Source organism: Lepisma saccharinum, chromosome 9 (genome assembly GCF_977018435.1).
Source record: "Lepisma saccharinum chromosome 9, izLepSacc3.1, whole genome shotgun sequence".
Classification (NCBI taxonomy): domain Eukaryota; kingdom Metazoa; phylum Arthropoda; class Insecta; order Zygentoma; family Lepismatidae; genus Lepisma; species Lepisma saccharinum.
In genome coordinates, this window is record NC_139237.1 from 40,545,122 (window position 1) to 40,569,829 (window position 24,708).

General features: G+C 37.2%; 1 protein-coding gene across 1 annotated transcript in view; it reads left to right on the forward strand.

The window, feature by feature from the left end:
• LOC145992021 (glycine receptor subunit alpha-2-like) overlaps positions 1-24,708 on the forward strand; it is a 163,120-nt gene that overhangs the window by 104,106 nt on the left and 34,306 nt on the right. The window contains exon 5 of the mRNA XM_083128035.1: positions 24,473-24,555. Coding sequence (XP_082984161.1) covers positions 24,473-24,555 — 83 coding nt within the window. The remainder of the gene's footprint in view (positions 1-24,472; positions 24,556-24,708) is intronic.

Consider the following 24,708-nt stretch of genomic DNA (forward strand, 5'->3'; position numbering starts at 1 on the left):
TGATGAAGAATCCAAAAAAAATACATAGCTGACTATTTTGAAAAGGAGGGTGTGTTGTTGGATGAAAACAGAATATGTGCTAATCCTGGATTACGAAGCTTAGCAAAACTTATGCTGAATTCATTTTGGGGTAAATTTGGACAGAGAGAAAACCCTGGTCAAGTTAGTATTATCAACAATCCTAAGGATTTTTTCGATAAACTAGAAAATCCCAATGTTGAAGTACATCAAGTTATACCTATAAATGAAGATATGTTGATTGTTCACTGGCAATATCTCGAAGAATCTGCACTTCCATTATCGACTGTAAATGTAGTTATTGCAGCATACACTACAACACATGCACGATTAGAGCTTTATGAATATTTGGATACATTAGGCGAAAATGTATTGTACTATGATACCGATAGTGTTATTTATATTCAAAGGCCAGGTGATGTTGATCTGCCTGTTGGAGACTACCTAGGGGAGTTAACAAATGAACTAGAACTCTATGGGAAAAATGCTTATATCAGAGCATTTTCATCCAGTGGGCCGAAAAGTTATGCATTTGAGGTAGTAAATCCAGACAATACTAATGTTACTACTGTTTGCAAGGTGAAAGGCATATGTCTAAACCATAAAAACAGCAGCACAATCAATTTCGAATCACTCACCAATGCTATTCTCAACAACACCTCCTCTTTAACTTTACTCAACTCGAACAAAATCGTACGCACAAAAACACATTCCGTTGTTAGTAAGCCGGAAATAAGGGTTTTTCAGGTGGTATATACCAAAAGAAAAAGATGTGCATCAAGTTTCGAGACTTTACCATATGGATTCAAACAACAGAAAACAGAATGAGTTAATTTTGTAATGCAGTGGAATATATTTTTATTAGATTAAGTTAATGCTATCCTTAGTAATAGTATATCTGTGATTTGGTCAACATACAAACTGGATACCAAAACAAATCTCATATTATATGCAAATGTTAAAGCTTTTCATTACCAAATCTGTTACTTAGTAAAAAATAAAAGTGAAAACCATTCATTTGAAACCATTTGCTGTCATTGAAATATAATTATGCAGCCGCTATAATTTTTTGCTTATTATCAGTGCAAATCTGATATTATGTTGTGCACTTTAATGATGGAGTGAGTGACTAGTTGACAAGTTGGTTCTTCGGTGCAATGTTGTATGGTACAAACGGCTTTGTGCCCCTCTCCAACTTTAAAAAAAAAGAGGCCCCCACAGATGGTAGCCACGTTGATGTCGTTGTGGGGCTTTCTACAAAAAGCTACCTGTACCAAGCCCAAAAACTTATTTTGAGATGGCGAATAAAAACTTTCCATGCCTGTTGACCTTTAGTTTCCTCAACACACATACCCAGTTGTAATCGAACCCTCGACCCCCCTTTGGTTTCAAAACACATCTGTTTGTGCATAATGGCTAATCGAGACTGGTAACGCATTTTTTTTAAAAAAAATCGATACTATTATTTATTTTTGGTTTTAAAACATAGCATACATTAGTAGTAAAGTCTTTGCATTGTAATCAAAAGGTTCCAGGTTCGATATTCGTTGAAACAGCTTTATGCATTACGGTTAATCGGGACTGCGTTAAAAAAACGCCAACATTAGCCCCTTGGTTGCAAAACTCCAAAATCACCCCATTTTCTATTTGTGTATCAAAAATAATCGGGAATAGTAACTCACTTTTTAAACAAATCAATGTTATTCTGCAAATTTGCCAGCATTGGAACCCAAAACCTTTTGAATACTAAACAACAATATCAGCTATTTTGTTTTGCTTTTTGAATATCTGTTCGTGCTAATCGGGACTGATAACACACTTCTTTTTTATTTAAACAGAAAATCATTATTAGCCACTTTGACAACAATTTCTATGTATATCTCCAACATGTCCAAATGCCACAAAAAGAGAGGACGTGTTCGCCAAAACGCAATAAATGGGGACTAATTCTGTAAACTAAAAAAAAAAAAAATTATAACTAGGAACTCGAACCTGGAACCTTTCGAATACTAAACACCAGTCACAGCCATTTTGTTTTGATTTTTAATATCTGTTCCTGCATAAATACTAATGGGGACTCAACACACTTCTTTTTTATTTTATTTTAAAAACAACATCATTATCAGCCAATTTGACATTGTGAATCGAACCCGGGACCTTTTCATTACAGCATAAACATCCTATTTCCAATTAGTTCATTTTCTCTTTGTGCACAAAAAAGCTAATCGGAACTTTTAAACAAATACAATTGAATATACAATTTTCACCAACATTGGGAATCGAACCCTCAACCACTTGGTTGAAACATCTCGCGGAATAAAAAACACCCCCCGCGCCGCTCCGCCCCGCGCCGCGCCCCGGTCGCCGCCGCCGCCGCCGCTAAACACAAAACGCGGCCGCCATATTGATTTTATTCAAATACTATTTATGCACAGATGGACTAATCGGGACCTATAATGGCGGGACAAAACAATTGGCCTCATTTAACTACCTAGAGAATCGAACCCGCGACCTCTTCATTACCAGGCGACAACATTAACCACTACCCCAAAGCCGCCATATTGATTTTATTCAAACACTATTTATGCACAGATGGACTAATCGGAACCTATAATGGCGGGGCTAAACAATTGGCCTAATTTAACTACCTAGAAAATCGAACCCGCGACCTCTTCATTGCCAGGTGACAACATTAACCACTAACCCAACTCGATTTTCGAACTCAACCATTTTGTTGCCTTTATTTACACACAGGCTAATCGAGACCATTCAATATTGACATCGTCGACTTGTAATCAAGGGGTCCCAGGTTCGATACTCGGTGGAGGCACATAGTGGTCCGAATCACCACTTTTCAACTGTAGGTCCAATCCTGATTAGTTTTGCCGTGCATAAAGTGGACTTAAAAAACTAACTCAATCTATCAATCAATCAATATTGACTCTACCAGGAATCGAACCCTCGACGCCTCTTGTTTTACAGAGCAATAACCTTAGCCGCTAAACTTTCGGGGTACAACACCTTCGGCGCCATCTTTAAATCATTTCTTCATGTCTTTGAATCATACGCAATGGTTGCGCGCGAATTTCCTCCAAACACACACACACACACACGTGTTAGGTTAGCATACATCAAGAAACAACGTGACAAATCCATTGACCCCCTCCCCCCACCGCTTCCGATGTCTTCAAGGTGATCAGACACGTTCTGCTGACTCAACAATAAAACCACTCGTGGCCCGCTACCACCGGATGTAACATAACACCAGCCGCATCAAATTTTTGCTGACGCGTAGGAATATAATGCTGCCATTACTACTGACCTTAAAGTTCTTTTGTGACTCTTCCTGGTTTAATGACACAAGAAAATAAATGAAATACTAAAGGAAACGAACACATCAATGAAGAGGAAAAGTGGTCGTATTTATGGAAAGTGTTATTCAACACAAAGGTACAAACTTTTCGAAAAGGCTTTCTCTCATTATTTGACTAAAACTGAAACTGTCAGAGGATTAAGGCTATTTCCATTTTTAACTATTTTTTCTTCTCAGAGGAATGACGATGCCTAAAATTGAGAGCAGACGGTTAAAATACAATTCAGTTCATATGTCTTGCCACTGTTTACCTTCAATAATACAGAACCCAGTGCTTTCCCTATATCTTAGTGTCTGTAATCGAATCCCTAAAGGCATTCATTACAATCAATGGTAAAATGTAAAAGTCTGTGAAGATAGTTATATAGGTTATATATAGAGTTAAATGTGTACAATCATTATCCTCTACAAATGGTGTTTCCAATTTCCGGAATAGGTGTGAAAAATGAATTTTTGAAAGTTGGAGGACGTTCAACATCTCAAGAACCGTCAAGTTTATTTTCCGGTTTGTAGTGATTGATTGATTTAGTTTACTTTACATTGCTTTTCTGCTTTTCTGTCACTTTTGGCTAATTGCGAAGATGGGGGATGAGTGATGATATGATGAAATTGATGAAGGGACACCCAACCCAAGCTGGGATTTGAACCCAGGACGTCTGGCGTCGTAGCGCGATGTGCTAACCACTCCGCCACGGGGGCAGCTTTTCTGATTGTAGTTTCTCATTCGAGTATTTGCAATGAACATAATTGTCAGCGATGTTTTCTCAATCCTTTCATCGTTACATCGTTATTGAAAACATCTGAGAGGCAAAAATACGACATTAAGGAATTAAAAGACTACAGAAACTACCTAACTCTTAAATGTTAAGAATTAGAAAGATTATAAGTGAACCTTCCCGCCTCGGTTAGCGGTAATAATGATGCTTTGTAATCGAGGGGTCACGAGTTCGATCCACGGTTGGGCACATTTAATTAAGTGGCTCGAATTCCACTATAGGCTGTAGGTTTTGTCCCGATTAGCCTTTGTGCAACTAAACATTGCAATTCAGTGCAAAAATCAGCAAGCTTGGGCAGTTTTATTCCTTGAAAGCCTAGATCTACATGTTAATAAATTATTATTTATGACGTTGGAAAATAATTTATGCCGAGTGGCCAATTACTATTGCATGGAGAAGAATCAGATGTGAAACACATATAAAACTATTGGTTGTTATTTTTCACTACTAATCACTTCTGCCCAGTGCGAGAGCTGCAACTGTATCCATTGATTTATGTCAATGATATTGATAGTCAATGCTTTTGTCTCATAGTATAGGTGAATTTGCACTGAAAATATGTTTGTTCTCTCAGTGTTACCTTCGCAATAGAATTGGTAACATCCTCCAACTTATAAAAAATATTTTTTCACACTCGTTCCAAAAATAGTGACATGATTTACATAGGATAATAATTGTTAACATTTAACTTCGTAGGCATCGTATTATCATCATCGTTTGACCCTCCAACAACCAAACAGCAATCCCACAGCCACTGAACACATCCACCTACAAGATAGGCAGCAGAGTATCTGCAAATTTTTTTGGCAAGTTTGGAGACTTGTGATTTAACAATCACTTAGTACGTATTAAATAACACTGGTCTACATATGATTTTTTTTCCTGCTGACTTAGGTATTTTAACTGATTCTATATAATTTGAGGTCGCTGATTCCAAATATGTAGTCCGAAAAAGTGTATCACGTCACAATTTTTCACAAATCACATTTGAAAATGTTCACAATATTATAATACTGGGCTAAACTCCAACAATTTTCCATATAGATATCTGCACATAATGAAATTATAGGACTATACATAGGTGGCATAGCTGATAACAGCTAAGTTGCATTGTTTCACAAGAAAAATTTCAAAATTTTCAGAAAATTATATCCGGCGACATTGCAACAGCACTTGCAAAGAGAATGCGACGTAGTCAGATGTCCATGCAGAGTATCACGTCACGTTGTTTAACAAACATACGTTTCTATTTTCTCAATATGGAGTTCGTAATGGACAAAAAGTTTAGGCAATTCTGGCAAATTGATCAATTTATTTCACGAGCACATACAGTCAACACCACCTGATATGCTAAACTTAACATACACCACAGAATAGCACAACATGCATACCTACTTAGGCAAAAAAAATCGTTTCTTTGATTTTCTGGAGTAGGTGGCCTCAGGAACGTCACGCTGCAAGCACCAGCAATAGTCGGGCATCATGTTTTCATTCCATCTCCCCTGATATCGATGCTCCATGGTTTTTATGTCTTGGTGGAAGCGTTCGCCCTGTTCTTCACTTACGGCACCAAGATTGGACGGAAATACATCTAAGTGGCTGTGCAGGAAGTGAAGCTTGACACTCATATTTACTCCTAACTTTTGAAACGTCACCAACAAATTTTCAACTAGAACCTCGTAGTTGTGCGCCCTGAAGTTTTCAAGAAAGTTTGTATTGACATCAGAAAAGGCACATCATGCATCTTTCTCTGTGCGGTTCATTGTTTGTAAGAATTTTTCATCTTTCATTAGCATCCTTATCTGAGGACCATCAAAAATACCTGCTTTTACTTTCTCATGCGTCAATGCAGGAAATTTTGAGCAAATGTATTTAAAGCAAGCCTCATTCTTATCCAGAGCTTTTACATACTGCTTCGTTAATCCCAACTTACTGTGCAGTGGAGGAAGTAACACTTTCTTAGAATCAACAAGCGGCTTGTTCTGGATGTTTTTCGCCCCGACTTCAAAGCTTTTCCTGGCAGGCCACAGTCTTCGTACCCAATGTTCGTTCCTTGCTTGACTGTCCCATAAACACAAAAAGCATGGATATTTCGTGAAACCTGCTTGTTGACCAAGTAACATTGAAATGGCCTTGAGATCTCCTTGCACAAGCCAACTGTCGTTTGCATACTTTATCTTTCGAAGCAGTTCTTTCATTGTTTCGTAGCTTTCCTTCAAATGTACGGAGTGGCCAATAGGAATGGATGCTAACTTATTGCCATTATGCAGCAACACACACTTCAAACTCCTCTTCGAGCTATCAATAAAAAGCCTCCATTCTTCTGCATTATACGTAGTACATCCCATAGCTTCAATTAGTCCCTTCATATCTGTACAATAGACAAGTTCTTCGTTCCTTTGAATATATCTTAATAGATGCCTGTCTCTGTCCCGATACATGAAGGTTGTTCCAGACGCTAACATATTTCTTTCCTTTAGTCTACACAGGTCCTGCATACTTTATGAGGTGCCCAGGATTTATCTTGGTCACCCAATTTAATTCCGAAATATGCACTATATGCTTTCCTTACAAAGTCAGTAATATTTGTCCTCTGTTTTGGGGTTGTAAAATAACAGCAAATGTAACAAAATATATCAGGGTTGTTCTTGCACTTTCGATGAACAGATGACATGTCAACAAAAATACACAACAGCTGAACAGGTAACTGGATGTGTATAACGTGATGAACCTGTAATTCCGCACACAGCAATGAACCGAAACAATACACAAAACACCACCAAAATCAGCAACTGTACACAAAACTTGCATAAAGTTAAAAGCAGCAAGCACTTCCGATACACAATAACAGTCGAATTCGTAAACCAAAACTAGTACTGTATCTTGATAAATATAATTGTGAATACTTTGGTATTCGAACCGCTTCCGTATAAGATAGTCAGTTCTATTTGTAATTGAATAGAATTTTAAATGAATAATCTCTTTTGTTAATATACTCTTGTGTTCCTACATTTGACAATGTTCGAATAACTGATTGAAATAATTGAAATAATATTCATTATAATATTCCATGTGCTGCCATCTTGTGACCTCTTTACGGACTATGTTGTTTCATTGCTCTAAATATACATCCCTAATATTAGATAATTTTCTATTTTCCTCCGAAACCTGACGTGATAGAAAAAACTGATTTCGGTTTTGGATTTACCACCCTCGAATTACTAAAGAACAACCATCAGCCTCCAGTCAGCAAAATGGAGGTAGACCAGTGTAATCAATGTCCGTTGTTGGTCCATGCAGATCTGCAGCTGCTACCTCCAACCACGATTTTACGTAGAACACGTTGTAATAATCTTGAGATCTTATAAAAGCAGGAAATGTACTTGAACATTGCAATGGCCTTGACCTAAGGGAAGTTTTATAATGGAAAATATTACGTAAAATAGCTTCTAGTTCTTTTATTTTCGATCGAAAGGAGTCTAACGTACTATAAAAATCTGGCGGCTATAGGAGCTTAGATCTGTTGTGGGGGTTTCATCCCTCCCCTAACCTCTTTATAGCGCCGTCCCTGGCTCTTTGTATTTTGTCCAATGAGTACAAACTAGCAAAATTGTGATTTTCAACAAGTTTGTAGATAATTCTGCAGCTGTTCATAAAAACAGACGTATTTCATTAGTTTGTTGCTGTGGTTCATTTTCTATTTTCAGCAAAAAAGTATTCACACTCTTTGCATACGCTGCGTAAATGAGCGGAAGAGGTGAGGGAGAAGTTGCTTAATAGTCTCACTTAGAAATTTAGTGCAGAGGAATCTTATAACCCTTCTTAAACAACATTATGCTTTTATAGAAATAAAAGTAAATACTATTTTCAAACCGACGAAAGTTCCAAGTAACTACGTAGGGGAAGGGTAGTGTATTACTTCCTATGTACGAGGGTCACTATTTATATTTTGAGCCTTGGCAACATTGATTGAAGTTAGGCGCGATTTGACGTTTGCACGGAATCGTCTGGCATTATTGACCATAACGTACTTTAAATGTTTTGTCAATAGCTTCATTTGTGTTGTTTATGTTGCCTTGGAGATTGCGCGACAACCATAAAATGGAATTAACTCGTGAACATTTTCGTGCGATGATTTTTTACGATTTTGGACGTGGATTATCAAGACAAGAGTGCATCGATCAACTTACTTCCACATTTGGCGATGAAGCCTAATCCTTTGCCACTGTGAAACGCTGGTATAACGAATTTAATCGTGGCTGCCATTCGCTCACCGACGAGATTCGCGAAGGTCGTCCAAAATCAGTTGTTGTTCAAGAAAACATTGATGCTGTGCAAAACCTAATACTGCAAGATCGTCATGTGACATACTGTGAGATTGAGGCAACCATAGGCATTAGTTCCAACAGCATATATAAAATATTACATGATCATTTAGCTGGATCCCACACATTTTGACAAAAACTCAAAAAGACGCTCGCGTCAATTGGTGCAAACAAATGCTCAATAAATACAATCGTGGTGCTTCAAAAGACGTATATAAGATTGTAACAGGTGACGAATCATGGATATATGTATATGATCCGGAACGTAAACAGCAGTCGACTGTATGGGTGTTTCAAGATGAACCCAATCCAACAAAAGTTGTTCGCGCTCGAAGCACATCGAAACAAATGATCACCTGTTTTTTCGGGAAAACTGGTCATGTGGCAACTGTGCCTTTAGAGGAACGTAGAACGGTCAACTCTGAATGGTACACAACAATTTGTTTGCCAGAGGTCTTCGGTCAAATACGGAAAACAAACAAACGCTGTCGGATCATTCTTCATCAAGACAATGCCAGCTGTCACACATCTCGTCTAACAACCGACTTTATGAACAGTCAAAAAATCGAATTGATGGGTCATCCGCCGTACAGTCCTGATTTGGCACCCAATGACTTCTTCTTGTTCCCGAATGTCAAGAATAAATTTGCGTGGACAACTATTTTCGTCGGCGGAAGACGCCGTTGATGCGTTCAAAAACCATATTATGGAGGTGTCTCAAGAAGATTGGAAAAACTGCTTTGACAAATGGTTCGAACGAATGCAAAAGTGTATTGACCATAAAGGAGAAAACTTCGAAAAACAATAAAGCAGTTTTCAATGCCAAATTCCTGTTTTTTTCATTGTTAGGCTCAAAATATAAATAGTGACCCTCATAATTGGACTCTCCCACTAGCAAATTTCTTATTAACACCTCCACATATTTTATTCTTTAGTTGTATTATCTGTATGTGTCTGCAGAATAAATTGTCCATATATTGCACATGAATAAATTATGTGTAGTTGTTTTGAATTTGCGGTACTAATCCACGTTTATACGTAAATTAGTCTTTGAACGACAGAGATGGAAAATCAAGCGCCAGCAGAGAACAATGGTGCCACTGAAGTTGAAATTCATCTAATAAAGTGATTTTAGGTTCGTCGGGACACACACGACCGTGTTTTGTGCCCATCAATGTTATAAAAACAGTTAGATGGAATGAGGGTTTTATTTCGTAAGCTAACTTTTATCAAGGCCCTTGCTCCCCATAATCGGAGGATCTGAGCACGCCTAAAATTCCTTAGGCCTATACAGAAATAGTGTTACATTACATAGTGTTATTTGTCGTATATCCAGAAAGTTGATTGATTGATTGATTTGCTTCATTTTACTTCGCTTTTTGTGCCACTTTTGGCCAATTTGCGAAGATGCGGACGAGTGATGAATTGATGAAATTCATGAATGGACACTCACAGTCATCCGCGCCCAAGCCTGAAATCGAACCCAGGAGCCCTGGCGTCGTAGCGTGATGTTCTAACCACTCCGCCACGGTGGCCGGGCCCAGAAAGTTGAAAGTGAATGCAATTTTTATGGTGTGTTTTGTATGGCCATTATCAATAGTAAGTCTGTCATATTATTCCACTAAATAATGTCTTTGGAAAAGAAAAAACAACATAATTAATGTATTTTGTTTTACATTGGACCTATGCCTAAAAGTACTTTTGTATATGATGACACAGAACTATCTTATGTTGCGATTTATCCTTGGGTCTGACTGTAATATATATATGTAATTGGTGAAAAAATAACGCAGTAAAGTATTAAGTAAATATATTTTATCCCCCTACTTACAAATCATGAAAGGAGTCAAATCGAAATTAAATTGAACGGACGTTCAAAATGTTTAAAAATAGCACTATTTCCATAACAGATCATCAAGTATTTTTTTACCATTGACCCTCAGAAATATCTCAAACTGACAATGAACGTTCATTGAACTTATTTATGATCGACAGCTAAAAAGTTATTCATTTGCGTGACTGGTTGATAATCCACCACCAGATAGAATTTACACAATATTTACCTAAAAACTTTGGGTACAGTCACCTTCCCTATAAAAAAAATCCCTTTGTAATGAACTATCGTGTTCTCACAAAAAAAGTTATAATTTGGCACATTTTTTTCTTTCGCGGGCAAACCTTTTGTAAAGGTGTACTTCAGTCTGTGCAATCAGCCCTTCCCATTTGTGAACAATATACTGGGGAAATCCACCGTCCTTCACTGTTGTCATTGCACTACAAACCCATCGTGATTTAATATTAGGATATCGCGTAGTGAAGAACTGTTTACAAGCATCGCTCAAACCATTGATTCTCCCCCAAAACCTTTCCCTGCCTTCTTTTTTCTTTTCCTAGCTCTCAGCATGCGGTTTTCCAGCCACTTGAGGAAGGGAAAGCCGATTGTGAAAGAAAAAAGGGACGGCCGAGGAGTGAGGGGGGCGTTCAATAGGAGCGCCAGCGGTACAGAGGGGGAAACGGCTAGCGCGACCAGCTTAGAAAAGTCGAAGTTAAAATTTACATACATTGCTCTGTACGACATTCTAATGAAAATTCTGTAAGATCAGTTTCATTTCTTTGCTGTAGAAGAACAGTTGAAGCTTTCTTGTGCTTTAAAATGTTGATTTAAGTTATTACATACAATTGGCGAGCAAGTGAATTTTACGAAATTGAGATAAGGAAAACTACGTAATAAATAATGTATTTAAAAAAAGGCTTCGCGACATAACAAATTTCATATTTGATCTTTAACTCAGTAAAATTTAAATGCGACACACTTGACTGTTCGAGCACAGAACGTCGACGCAAGAACCTATTTTTTAGGTATCATCACCAGCGGTGATACGGGCTCTTAAGCCGGAAAATGGTAGTCACGTGTTTAATCTCAGATCCATCTTACAGTCGTCTGACTCGCCGAACGGGGCTATTGGCCGAACAACCTCCTCAACGATGGCATAGTGACAACGATCTCACCTTGTAATAAAGGGAACTCAGGTTTTAAATATAATTTTTTCAGCAAAAAGCCCATTATAAAATACTCAAGAGTAAAACAGAGGACTTTTTCAAACTCTGCTTGTTAATATTAGTACCAATTGATATACGGTTTTGTGATTTGAGTATGCCATACCTTTATATGTTAATAAATGAACAATAAAATAAACAATATGATATGTAGTATTCAAGCAATGGCACGTAAATTGCATTGCCAGCTGTCTACTAAAGATTAAATGACAATATACTAATTTTGTCTAGATACGAAAATAAAATGTTATGCACATAAAACAAAAGGTCTTCTACTGCTTACCTTTTTTGAATTAGGTGCAAACGCCCTATCAAATGTAAAAGTCTTCTGGTGTTTATCCGCAGTCTTCTCCTTAACAATGACTTCTCTGTTATTCTGACACTCTACAATACTGTGGCATTTGACATTCTTTTCTAGTGAAGTCAGCGGCCTACAAATAAATCAAATAAAAAATAAATCACAGTATTTATGAATTGACTAGAAAATTTTATACTTTCCTATTTTATAGGTGAAGAAATATCAAGATTAAACTTCAAATAAAAAGTCACGGTGTTAGTAAGTTGAAAAAGTAGAGCAAGATTGTTAAGTCATGGTAGGCAAAAATTGCCATCATGATCAAAAATGGTCACTTTAACAGACCACACAAGAGAGGAGCAATATGTGGAAATGCTTCGAACTGTCAGCTGCGGTACATCTACTGTGGAGTTTGAAAATTAAGTGGCAATGCATAATGCAACACTAGTACAATTATTAACCTTAGGAGGCTCAAATTTCGAATGTGTGACAAAATTCTCTGGGCGAGTCCTGGACAACTAACATACTTAATACTATACATCCTTATAACCTCCTCCGCTATCATGCTATTTTCAATAAACAAATCATACTATATCCATCAACTCTTTATGCTAAAACTTCCCCCTATAAAAAAATGTCACTATTTATTTCAATATTATCACTTGGTGGTCTTCCGCTGCAACAACGCCTACCCTAGGGATTGGCAAATCAGTCATATACATTAGCATTTTGCAGCAATTGCAGAACTACTACTCCCCTGATGCCAAATCTCTTTTACTACTCACTACACAGGAGGTAACAAGATTAAGCCTTATTTCTATGTTAGATGAAAACACTAAAGATGCTGACCTAGGCAGTCTTTATAATATAATAAAACACTATACATGTAACTAGGGGTAGACAAAACTAAAACCAATTCAGGTGCCAGCCTCTTTTTCTCAGGTACCAGCATTTTTTAATTTTTTTTTTTAATACAGGCAAAGAAAGCCATGAATCCAACTAAGATAAAGCTATACATTTTGAAAGTAAATTTAAAACATTCAACTTGTTTTAAAACAGAATTTGAAAATTCAGACACCAGGTGAAAATTTTAGAGTGACATGGCGAGCAGATCCCTGTAACTATCTACCCCTGCTCAGGGTGATGTATTTCTTTCCATCGTGTGATATGTCAGCATTCTCCAAACACAGACCGTGATGATGTAGACAGTTCTCACACTAGTCACTCCAAAAATACCTGACATCCCAGAGACAACTTTCATAGATTAGTTATATACATACAAAACACTAACTTCCCATGTATCTTTAAAGAGACATATCCAACCCTGCATTGGCTAGTCAGCATATAGTTGACAAACACGCACTGGGATAGTTGTATGCCCACAACCCTTCTCAGGCAGACAGTTGCACATAAGCAGCACTTTGGGAGATGCAAAGGTAATTTTTAAACCCATTACTCCAAATGTCAACCTTGAATAAATTGGGCATGATGGAAGCTGGGTCACAACAAAAACAATCCTCCCTGATACTTCGCTTCCTGTAAAATCAGAATTAAAATTGCATTCCCGCACAGAAACAGGTCTCACCCAGATTACTAGATGAGATGGGGGTCTCCGGCAGATATATAATCCTCACAGGAACTCTGCTTATATTCCACTTTTCGCTCTAACTACACATATAGATGGCTTTCCCAAACACATCCTATGTTCAGGGACTACTGACAAGGGGTAGACAAAACTAAAATTAATTCACGCACCAGCACTCTTTTGCCACTTTTTGTTAATACAGACTAATAAAACCAACTAAGCTAAAGCTACACATTTTGAAACGTGACCTTAAAAGATATATTAATTAATACAAGATTGGATTAAAAAATAATTAATTCTTGTGCCAGAGTGGCATTACAATGCGTTCTAATATACGTGACACTCTAGCATATCATTGTAGATTTGAAAATTCGTCTATATCAAGTGCAAAACTATAATGGCACGTTCAAAATGTTTAAAAATATCACTATTTCCATAACAGATCATCAAGTATTTTTTTACCATTGACCCTCAGAAATATCTCAAACTGACAATGAACGTTCATTGAACTTATTTATGATCGACAGCTAAAAAGTCATTCATTTGCGTGACTGGTTGATAATCCACCACCAGATAGAATTTACACAATATTTACCTAAAAACTTTGGGTACAGTCACCTTCCCTATAAAAAAAATCCCTTTGTAATGAACTATCGTGTTCTCACAAAAAAAGTTATAATTTGGCACATTTTTTCTTTCGCGGGCAAACCTTTTGTAAAGGTGTACTTCAGTCTGTGCAATCAGCCCTTCCCATTTGTGAACAATATACTGGGGAAATCCACCGTCCTTCACTGTTGTCATTGCACTACAAACCCATCGTGATTTAATATTAGGATATCGCGTAGTGAAGAACTGTTTACAAGCATCGCTCAAACCATTGATTCTCCCCCAAAACCTTTCCCTGCCTTCTTTTTTCTTTTCCTAGCTCTCAGCATGCGGTTTTCCAGCCACTTGAGGAAGGGAAAGCCGATTGTGAAAGAAAAAAGGGACGGCCGAGGAGTGAGGGGGGCGTTCAATAGGAGCGCCAGCGGTACAGAGGGGGAAACGGCTAGCGCGACCAGCTTAGAAAAGTCGAAGTTAAAATTTACATACATTGCTCTGTACGACATTCTAATGAAAATTCTGTAAGATCAGTTTCATTTCTTTGCTGTAGAAGAACAGTTGAAGCTTTCTTGTGCTTTAAAATGTTGATATAAGTTATTACATACAATTGGCGAGCAAGTGAATTTTACGAAATTGAGATAAGGAAAACTACGTAATAAATAATGTATTTAAAAAAAGGCTTCGCGACATAACAAATTTCATATTTGATCTTTAACTCAGTAAAATTTAAATGCGACACACTTGACTGTTCGAGCACAGAACGTCGACGCAAGAACCTATTTTTTAGGTATCATCACCAGCGGTGATACGGGCTCTTAAGCCGGAAAATGGTAGTCACGTGTTTCCTCTCAGATGCATCTTACAGTCGTCTGACTCGCCGAACTTGGCTATTGGCTGAACAACCTCCTCAACGATGGCATAGTGACAACGATCTCACCTTGTAATAAAGGGAACTCAGGTTTTAAATATAATTTTTTCAGCAAAAAGCCCATTATAAAATACTCAAGAGTAAAACAGAGGACTTTTTCAAACTCTGCTTGTTAATATTAGTACCAATTGATATACGGTTTTGTGATTTGAGTATGCCATACCTTTATATAATATAAACGAACAATAAAATAAACAAGATGATATGTAGTATTCAAGCAATGGCACGTAAATTGCATTGCCAGCTGTCTACTAAAGATTAAATGACAATATACTAATTTTGTCTAGATACGAAAATAAAATGTTATGCACATAAAACAAAAGGTCTTCTACTGTTTACCTTTTTTGAATTAGGTGCAAACGCCCTATCAAATGTAAAAGTCTTCTGGTGTTTATCCGCAGTCTTCTCCTTAACAATGACTTCTCTGTTATTCTGACACTCAAGGGCGCCGACTTCCCCAAATTGCTGTGGGTGCATATCAATGGCGGTTAGATCTGTAATTATCAAGTATTGCATACTTTAAACAACTTACATGCACAATGATTGCAAGAGGCAATGATATTATCAACACGTTACTAAAAGAAAATACCACATTCATACAAATTAAAATGAAAAATCTTCATAAATGCAAATAAATTTAATTGTATTGCAGAAAGAACTATGCAAGGATTTTTTTGTGAACAGAAACTACAAAATGACTAACTTTATGTACCAAATAATAATAATCATGACATGTTAACTTTCAATATAAAACTCATTCCTTCTTACGTCATTTGCACTTATGAATTTGTTTGCAATTTTGGTAATGTCAATATTTATTAGTCATTTCTTTATGAACATGCAAACTTGCCAAATCATTCAATCTTTTTTGGGTCATTGTTGACCGCAAAAACTTGACCAGAGACAGGCAAGGAAGGGGGGAATGTGTTGCTTGGTTGCCTTTGCACAAACACATTTGAAACAATTATATTTTAGAGGTTAGAAATTTTAACTTCCATCTCAATATTTAAATTGCTTATTATTTTTTTGATAATGGCAAGTGAGATTTTTTTTTATCAAACTAAAAATCTTGCGGGTGCGCCGCACCCACAAGATTATTTATGTGGGTGCTCGAGCCCCGGAGCACCCACGTAGTCGTGACACTCTACAATACTGTGGCATTTGACATTCTTTTCTAGTGAAGTCAGCGGCCTACAAATAAATCAAATAAAAAATAAATCACAGTATTTATGAATTGACTAGAAAATTTTATACTTTCCTATTTTATAGGTGAAGAAATATCAAGATTAAACTTCAAATAAAAAGTCACGGTGTTAGTAAGTTGAAAAAGTAGAGCAAGATTGTTAAGTCATGGTAGGCAAAAATTGCCATCATGATCAAAAATGGTCACTTTAACAGACCACACAAGAGAGGAGCAATATGTGGAAATGCTTCGAACTGTCAGCTGCGGTACATCTACTGTGGAGTTTAAAAATTAAGTGGCAATGCATAATGCAACACTAGTACAATTATTCTCCTTAGGAGGCTCAAATTTCGAATGTGTAACAAAAATCTCTGGGCGAGTCCTGGATAACTAACATACTTACTACTATACATCCTTATAACCTCCTCCGCTATCATGCTATTTTCAATAGACAAATCATACTATATGCATCAACTCTTTATGCTAAAACTTCCCCCTATAAAAAAATGTCACTATTTATTTCAATATTATCACTTGGTGGTCTTCCGCTGCAACAACGCCTACCCTAGGGATTGGCAAATCAGTCATATACATTAGCATTTTGCAGCAATTGCAGAACTACTACTCCCCTGATGCCAAATCTCTTTTACTACTCACTACACAGGAGGTAACAAGATTAAGCCTTATTTCTATGTTAGATGAAAACACTAAAGATGCTGACCTAGGCAGTCTTTATAATATAATAAAACACTATACATGTAACTAGGGGTAGACAAAACTAAAACCAATTCAGGTGCCAGCCTCTTTTTCTCAGGTACCAGCATTTTTTAATTTTTTTTTTTAATACAGGCAAAGAAAGCCATGAATCCAACTAAGATAAAGCTATACATTTTGAAAGTAAATTTAAAACATTCAACTTGTTTTAAAACAGAATTTGAAAATTCAGACACCAGGTGAAAATTTTAGAGTGACATGGCGAGCAGATCCCTGTAACTATCTACCCCTGCTCAGGGTGATGTATTTCTTTCCATCGTGTGATATGTCAGCATTCTCCAAACACAGACCGTGATGATGTAGACAGTTCTCACACTAGTCACTCCAAAAATACCTGACATCCCAGAGACAACTTTCATAGATTAGTTATATACATACAAAACACTAACTTCCCATGTATCTTTAAAGAGACATATCCAACCCTGCATTGGCTAGTCAGCATATAGTTGACAAACACGCACTGGGATAGTTGTATGCCCACAACCCTTCTCAGGCAGACAGTTGCACATAAGCAGCACTTTGGGAGATGCAAAGGTAATTTTTAAACCCATTACTCCAAATGTCAACCTTGAATAAATTGGGCATGATGGAAGCTGGGTCACAACAAAAACAATCCTCCCTGATACTTCGCTTCCTGTAAAATCAGAATTAAAATTGCATTCCCGCACAGAAACAGGTCTCACCCAGATTACTAGATGAGATGGGGGTCTCCGGCAGATATATAATCCTCACAGGAACTCTGCTTATATTCCACTTTTCGCTCTAACTACACATATAGATGGCTTTCCCAAACACATCCTATGTTCAGGGACTACTGACAAGGGGTAGACAAAACTAAAATTAATTCACGCACCAGCACTCTTTTGCCACTTTTTGTTAATACAGACTAATAAAACCAACTAAGCTAAAGCTACACATTTTGAAACGTGACCTTAAAAGATATATTAATTAATACAAGATTGGATTAAAAAATAATTAATTCTTGTGCCAGAGTGGCATTACAATGCGTTCTAATATACGTGACACTCTAGCATATCATTGTAGATTTGAAAATTCGTCTATATCAAGTGCAAAACTATAATGGCACGTTCAAAATGTTTAAAAATATCACTATTTCCATAACAGATCATCAAGTATTTTTTTACCATTGACCCTCAGAAATATCTCAAACTGACAATGAACGTTCATTGAACTTATTTATGATCGACAGCTAAAAAGTCATTCATTTGCGTGACTGGTTGATAATCCACCACCAGATAGAATTTACACAATATTTACCTAAAAACTTTGGGTACAGTCACCTTCCCTATAAAAAAAATCCCTTTGTAATGAACTATCGTGTTCTCACAAAAAAAGTTATAATTTGGCACATTTTTTCTTTCGCGGGCAAACCTTTTGTAAAGGTGTACTTCAGTCTGTGCAATCAGCCCTTCCCATTTGTGAACAATATACTGGGGAAATCCACCGTCCTTCACTGTTGTCATTGCACTACAAACCCATCGTGATTTAATATTAGGATATCGCGTAGTGAAGAACTGTTTACAAGCATCGCTCAAACCATTGATTCTCCCCCAAAACCTTTCCCTGCCTTCTTTTTTCTTTTCCTAGCTCTCAGCATGCGGTTTTCCAGCCACTTGAGGAAGGGAAAGCCGATTGTGAAAGAAAAAAGGGACGGCCGAGGAGTGAGGGGGGCGTTCAATAGGAGCGCCAGCGGTACAGAGGGGGAAACGGCTAGCGCGACCAGCTTAGAAAAGTCGAAGTTAAAATTTACATACATTGCTCTGTACGACATTCTAATGAAAATTCTGTAAGATCAGTTTCATTTCTTTGCTGTAGAAGAACAGTTGAAGCTTTCTTGTGCTTTAAAATGTTGATATAAGTTATTACATACAATTGGCGAGCAAGTGAATTTTACGAAATTGAGATAAGGAAAACTACGTAATAAATAATGTATTTAAAAAAAGGCTTCGCGACATAACAAATTTCATATTTGATCTTTAACTCAGTAAAATTTAAATGCGACACACTTGACTGTTCGAGCACAGAACGTCGACGCAAGAACCTATTTTTTAGGTATCATCACCAGCGGTGATACGGGCTCTTAAGCCGGAAAATGGTAGTCACGTGTTTCCTCTCAGATGCATCTTACAGTCGTCTGACTCGCCGAACTTGGCTATTGGCTGAACAACCTCCTCAACGATGGCATAGTGACAACGATCTCACCTTGTAATAAAGGGAACTCAGGTTTTAAATATAATTTTTTCAGCAAAAAGCCCATTATAAAATACTCAAGAGTAAAACAGAGGACTTTTTCAAACTCTGCTTGTTAATATTAGTACCAATTGATATACGGTTTTGTGATTTGAGTATGCCATACCTTTATATAATATAAACGAACAATAAAATAAACAAGATGATATGTAGTATTCAAGCAATGGCACGTAAATTGCATTGCCAGCTGTCTACTAAAGATTAAATGACAATATACTAATTTTGTCTAGATACGAAAATAAAATGTTATGCACATAAAACAAAAGGTCTTCTACTGTTTACCTTTTTTGAATTAGGTGCAAACGCCCTATCAAATGTAAAAGTCTTCTGGTGTTTATCCGCAGTCTTCTCCTTAACAATGACTTCTCTGTTATTCTGACACTCAAGGGCGCCGACTTCCCCAAATTGCTGTGGGTGCATATCAATGGCGGTTAGATCTGTAATTATCAAGTATTGCATACTTTAAACAACTTACATGCACAATGATTGCAAGAGGCAATGATATTATCAACACGTTACTAAAAGAAAATACCACATTCATACAAATTAAAATGAAAAATCTTCATAAATGCAAATAAATTTAATTGTATTGCAGAAAGAACTATGCAAGGATTTTTTTGTGAACAGAAACTACAAAATGACTAACTTTATGTACCAAATAATAATAATCATGACATGTTAACTTTCAATATAAAACTCATTCCTTCTTACGTCATTTGCACTTATGAATTTGTTTGCAATTTTGGTAATGTCAATATTTATTAGTCATTTCTTTATGAACATGCAAACTTGCCAAATCATTCAATCTTTTTTGGGTCATTGTTGACCGCAAAAACTTGACCAGAGACAGGCAAGGAAGGGGGGAATGTGTTGCTTGGTTGCCTTTGCACAAACACATTTGAAACAATTATATTTTAGAGGTTAGAAATTTTAACTTCCATCTCAATATTTAAATTGCTTATTATTTTTTTGATAATGGCAAGTGAGATTTTTTTTTATCAAACTAAAAATCTTGCGGGTGCGCCGCACCCACAAGATTATTTATGTGGGTGCTCGAGCCCCGGAGCACCCACGTAGTCGTGACACTCTACAATACTGTGGCATTTGACATTCTTTTCTAGTGAAGTCAGCGGCCTACAAATAAATCAAATAAAAAATAAATCACAGTATTTATGAATTGACTAGAAAATTTTATACTTTCCTATTTTATAGGTGAAGAAATATCAAGATTAAACTTCAAATAAAAAGTCACGGTGTTAGTAAGTTGAAAAAGTAGAGCAAGATTGTTAAGTCATGGTAGGCAAAAATTGCCATCATGATCAAAAATGGTCACTTTAACAGACCACACAAGAGAGGAGCAATATGTGGAAATGCTTCGAACTGTCAGCTGCGGTACATCTACTGTGGAGTTTAAAAATTAAGTGGCAATGCATAATGCAACACTAGTACAATTATTCTCCTTAGGAGGCTCAAATTTCGAATGTGTAACAAAAATCTCTGGGCGAGTCCTGGATAACTAACATACTTACTACTATACATCCTTATAACCTCCTCCGCTATCATGCTATTTTCAATAGACAAATCATACTATATGCATCAACTCTTTATGCTAAAACTTCCCCCTATAAAAAAATGTCACTATTTATTTCAATATTATCACTTGGTGGTCTTCCGCTGCAACAACGCCTACCCTAGGGATTGGCAAATCAGTCATATACATTAGCATTTTGCAGCAATTGCAGAACTACTACTCCCCTGATGCCAAATCTCTTTTACTACTCACTACACAGGAGGTAACAAGATTAAGCCTTATTTCTATGTTAGATGAAAACACTAAAGATGCTGACCTAGGCAGTCTTTATAATATAATAAAACACTATACATGTAACTAGGGGTAGACAAAACTAAAACCAATTCAGGTGCCAGCCTCTTTTTCTCAGGTACCAGCATTTTTTAATTTTTTTTTTTAATACAGGCAAAGAAAGCCATGAATCCAACTAAGATAAAGCTATACATTTTGAAAGTAAATTTAAAACATTCAACTTGTTTTAAAACAGAATTTGAAAATTCAGACACCAGGTGAAAATTTTAGAGTGACATGGCGAGCAGATCCCTGTAACTATCTACCCCTGCTCAGGGTGATGTATTTCTTTCCATCGTGTGATATGTCAGCATTCTCCAAACACAGACCGTGATGATGTAGACAGTTCTCACACTAGTCACTCCAAAAATACCTGACATCCCAGAGACAACTTTCATAGATTAGTTATATACATACAAAACACTAACTTCCCATGTATCTTTAAAGAGACATATCCAACCCTGCATTGGCTAGTCAGCATATAGTTGACAAACACGCACTGGGATAGTTGTATGCCCACAACCCTTCTCAGGCAGACAGTTGCACATAAGCAGCACTTTGGGAGATGCAAAGGTAATTTTTAAACCCATTACTCCAAATGTCAACCTTGAATAAATTGGGCATGATGGAAGCTGGGTCACAACAAAAACAATCCTCCCTGATACTTCGCTTCCTGTAAAATCAGAATTAAAATTGCATTCCCGCACAGAAACAGGTCTCACCCAGATTACTAGATGAGATGGGGGTCTCCGGCAGATATATAATCCTCACAGGAACTCTGCTTATATTCCACTTTTCGCTCTAACTACACATATAGATGGCTTTCCCAAACACATCCTATGTTCAGGGACTACTGACAAGGGGTAGACAAAACTAAAATTAATTCACGCACCAGCACTCTTTTGCCACTTTTTGTTAATACAGACTAATAAAACCAACTAAGCTAAAGCTACACATTTTGAAACGTGACCTTAAAAGATATATTAATTAATACAAGATTGGATTAAAAAATAATTAATTCTTGTGCCAGAGTGGCATTACAATGCGTTCTAATATACGTGACACTCTAGCATATCATTGTAGATTTGAAAATTCGTCTATATCAAGTGCAAAACTATAATGGCACGTTCAAAATGTTTAAAAATAGCACTATTTCCATAAAACACACAAACATGAAAAAAAAACTAATGTACTCATATTGATTTTTATAGAAAAAGTAATGGATTTGAAAGGCGACTGGGAACAAACATTATATTACAATTAAAAAAAAGTAAAGTGCTCCCCTGGGCTTTGCACCACGCCATGAAGGCGTATAGGGGGTGTTGGGTTAGGGCCCCACACTTTCTTGATCTCCGCCGAGCTGGAGGTGATGTGATCAGCACCACGCCCCTGGCCGCCTTTACCCCCAGAGTTTCCTACAGGTACCCACTTTATACGACGCTGGGTTGACGCAGGAGCAGCTTGAACAGGCTGAAAAAGTCCCGCCGGGGATCGGACCCGGGTCTCTCGCATGGTAGTCAGACGCCATAACGACAATATTACATTATTATTATTATATTACAATTGGCAACAATAATCCCACAGCATTTTCGTCATGCAGCCGATATTTACTACAAGCAACAGTGCTTGTCTTTGCACACGTTAACAATATAACTGGAAGTTATGGAGCCACGGTTAGACTAGTGACCACAATCCCACGGTTCCCCATCCAAAAAGGAAACTAGAAAAATACATGCTCTTTCACTTCAAATATTTTTGTAGTAATTAGATTTATATGTAGAGTGTTCTACAAATTAATTTAATTTTTAGCTTGATCACTGCATCTAGTATAACGGTTTAAATATAAAATAGTCTGTGTTAATACAGTAGTAGTTAATATAAGAAACTTTTGGATATGAAATTTGAATTTTTGAAAGAAAAGTAGTTTTAATGCAAGATGTGTTTTTTTGTTTTACATTTTGTATGCTATTTTTGTTTATTTGAAGTATAAAAGCAAAAAGCAATGTCCACCAATTACAATACTTATTTAATACAGAATCCACACACACTGGGTTGTAAATTTAAAAGTGGCAACACTGCGTGGAGTGCCAAAAACGTATGCAGAGGGTGATGGTTTATGTGTGCACATTTGAAGTGAACAGTGTTTTATTTATTTATTTATTTATTATACTTCGCGCTTCTAATCGCGAAGATGAGAATGCGTGATGATAAGATGAAATTGATGAATGGACGCTCACAAAGAATACCCATGCCTAAACCGAGATCCGAACGCATGGCCACTGGTGTCATAGCGCGCTGCGCTGACACTCCGCCGCGGAGGTCGGCAAACAGGGTGATGTGTGCTAAAGCATGTTTGCAAAGGCAGAACAGCAAAATATAGATGTCCTGGGAAAGTCACCAAAGTCTGTAGCAACGATGCATTACGGAATCGAAGGTTACCATAGTGAGTAGGACAGAAGAAGTGTCCACCTAGTTGCGTAGGTGGCATTGGGTGGTCTTGGAACATCCTCCCTAATACCCTGACACTGCTTGTGGTTTTGACTTGTTGCTGCCAGAGATGAAAAAAACCGTGGGGTTTTCTTATATCCCATCAGTGCTTCGAGCGCTCCAAGAAACCCCACTTATAGCATCCAATGGCTTCCACACATTTGGCAAAAGGTCCAGGACTTCGCCACTGATTATATTAGAGGGATGTAATGGAATATTGCATGTTAGTTCAATTAAGTTGTTGAACGACCTGTGTTAGAGTGAGATTACTTTCGTAACATCTCTGGCTGTTTTGCATTGGCAGCTTAGGAGCGAGTCGTAAGTCCCGGAGCAACCAATCAACAAACGAGCCGCTGGCGTCATCTCTACCCAGCACCTATCGCTATCTCTGTTGCTCGTGCTCTGGACTACTGGTAGGCTCACTAACTGGGCTTGCGCGGCCAGCTGGAGGAGTTATGAAAATAATCTGACTTTACCAATATTTTATTGACAACCCTCTTGCGTGTGTGTGTGTGTGTGTGTGTGTGTGTACACATAGGATTATATTGATTAATTGATTGAGTTTGTGTTTTAAGTCCACTTTTTACACAGTAAGGCTAATTGGGACTGGACCTAGAGCTTAAAGTGGGATCCGAACCACTATGTGCTTCCACCGGGTATCCAACACGGGACCCATACATGGCAACGACGCTACCAGTACGCCATCGGGGAGGCCTCATAGGTTATACACATCGTAACCTATACTTTAAAGAAACAACAGAAAACCTCTTTATATTGCGTGAATAAGTCACAGGGTAAAGCAATTTTGCTTTAAAAGAAATTTCAAGATAGTTTGTCTCGAACGAGGCGGGATTCTCGGACAGTCAGTGAGTCTTGTTCTCGTCTCTATTCGCCTTGTTATAAATACCACTGTGTATATTTTATTATTAATTATAGGGCCACCGTGATCGTGAAATGCGATATGGATTTCGGCCTCTATCCACTTGACGTGCAAAGATGTCCAGTGGATTTTAGTAGCTGTAAGTATTCCTAATGCACTCACGTATTATTTTAAGAAGCTCATTTATATTGCACAAATACTGTTTTTCACATTGAATTTAGGTTTAAGCACATTACACAAGATTACCATTTTAATAATATTAGTGACTCTTGTAGTGTATATATTAACATGT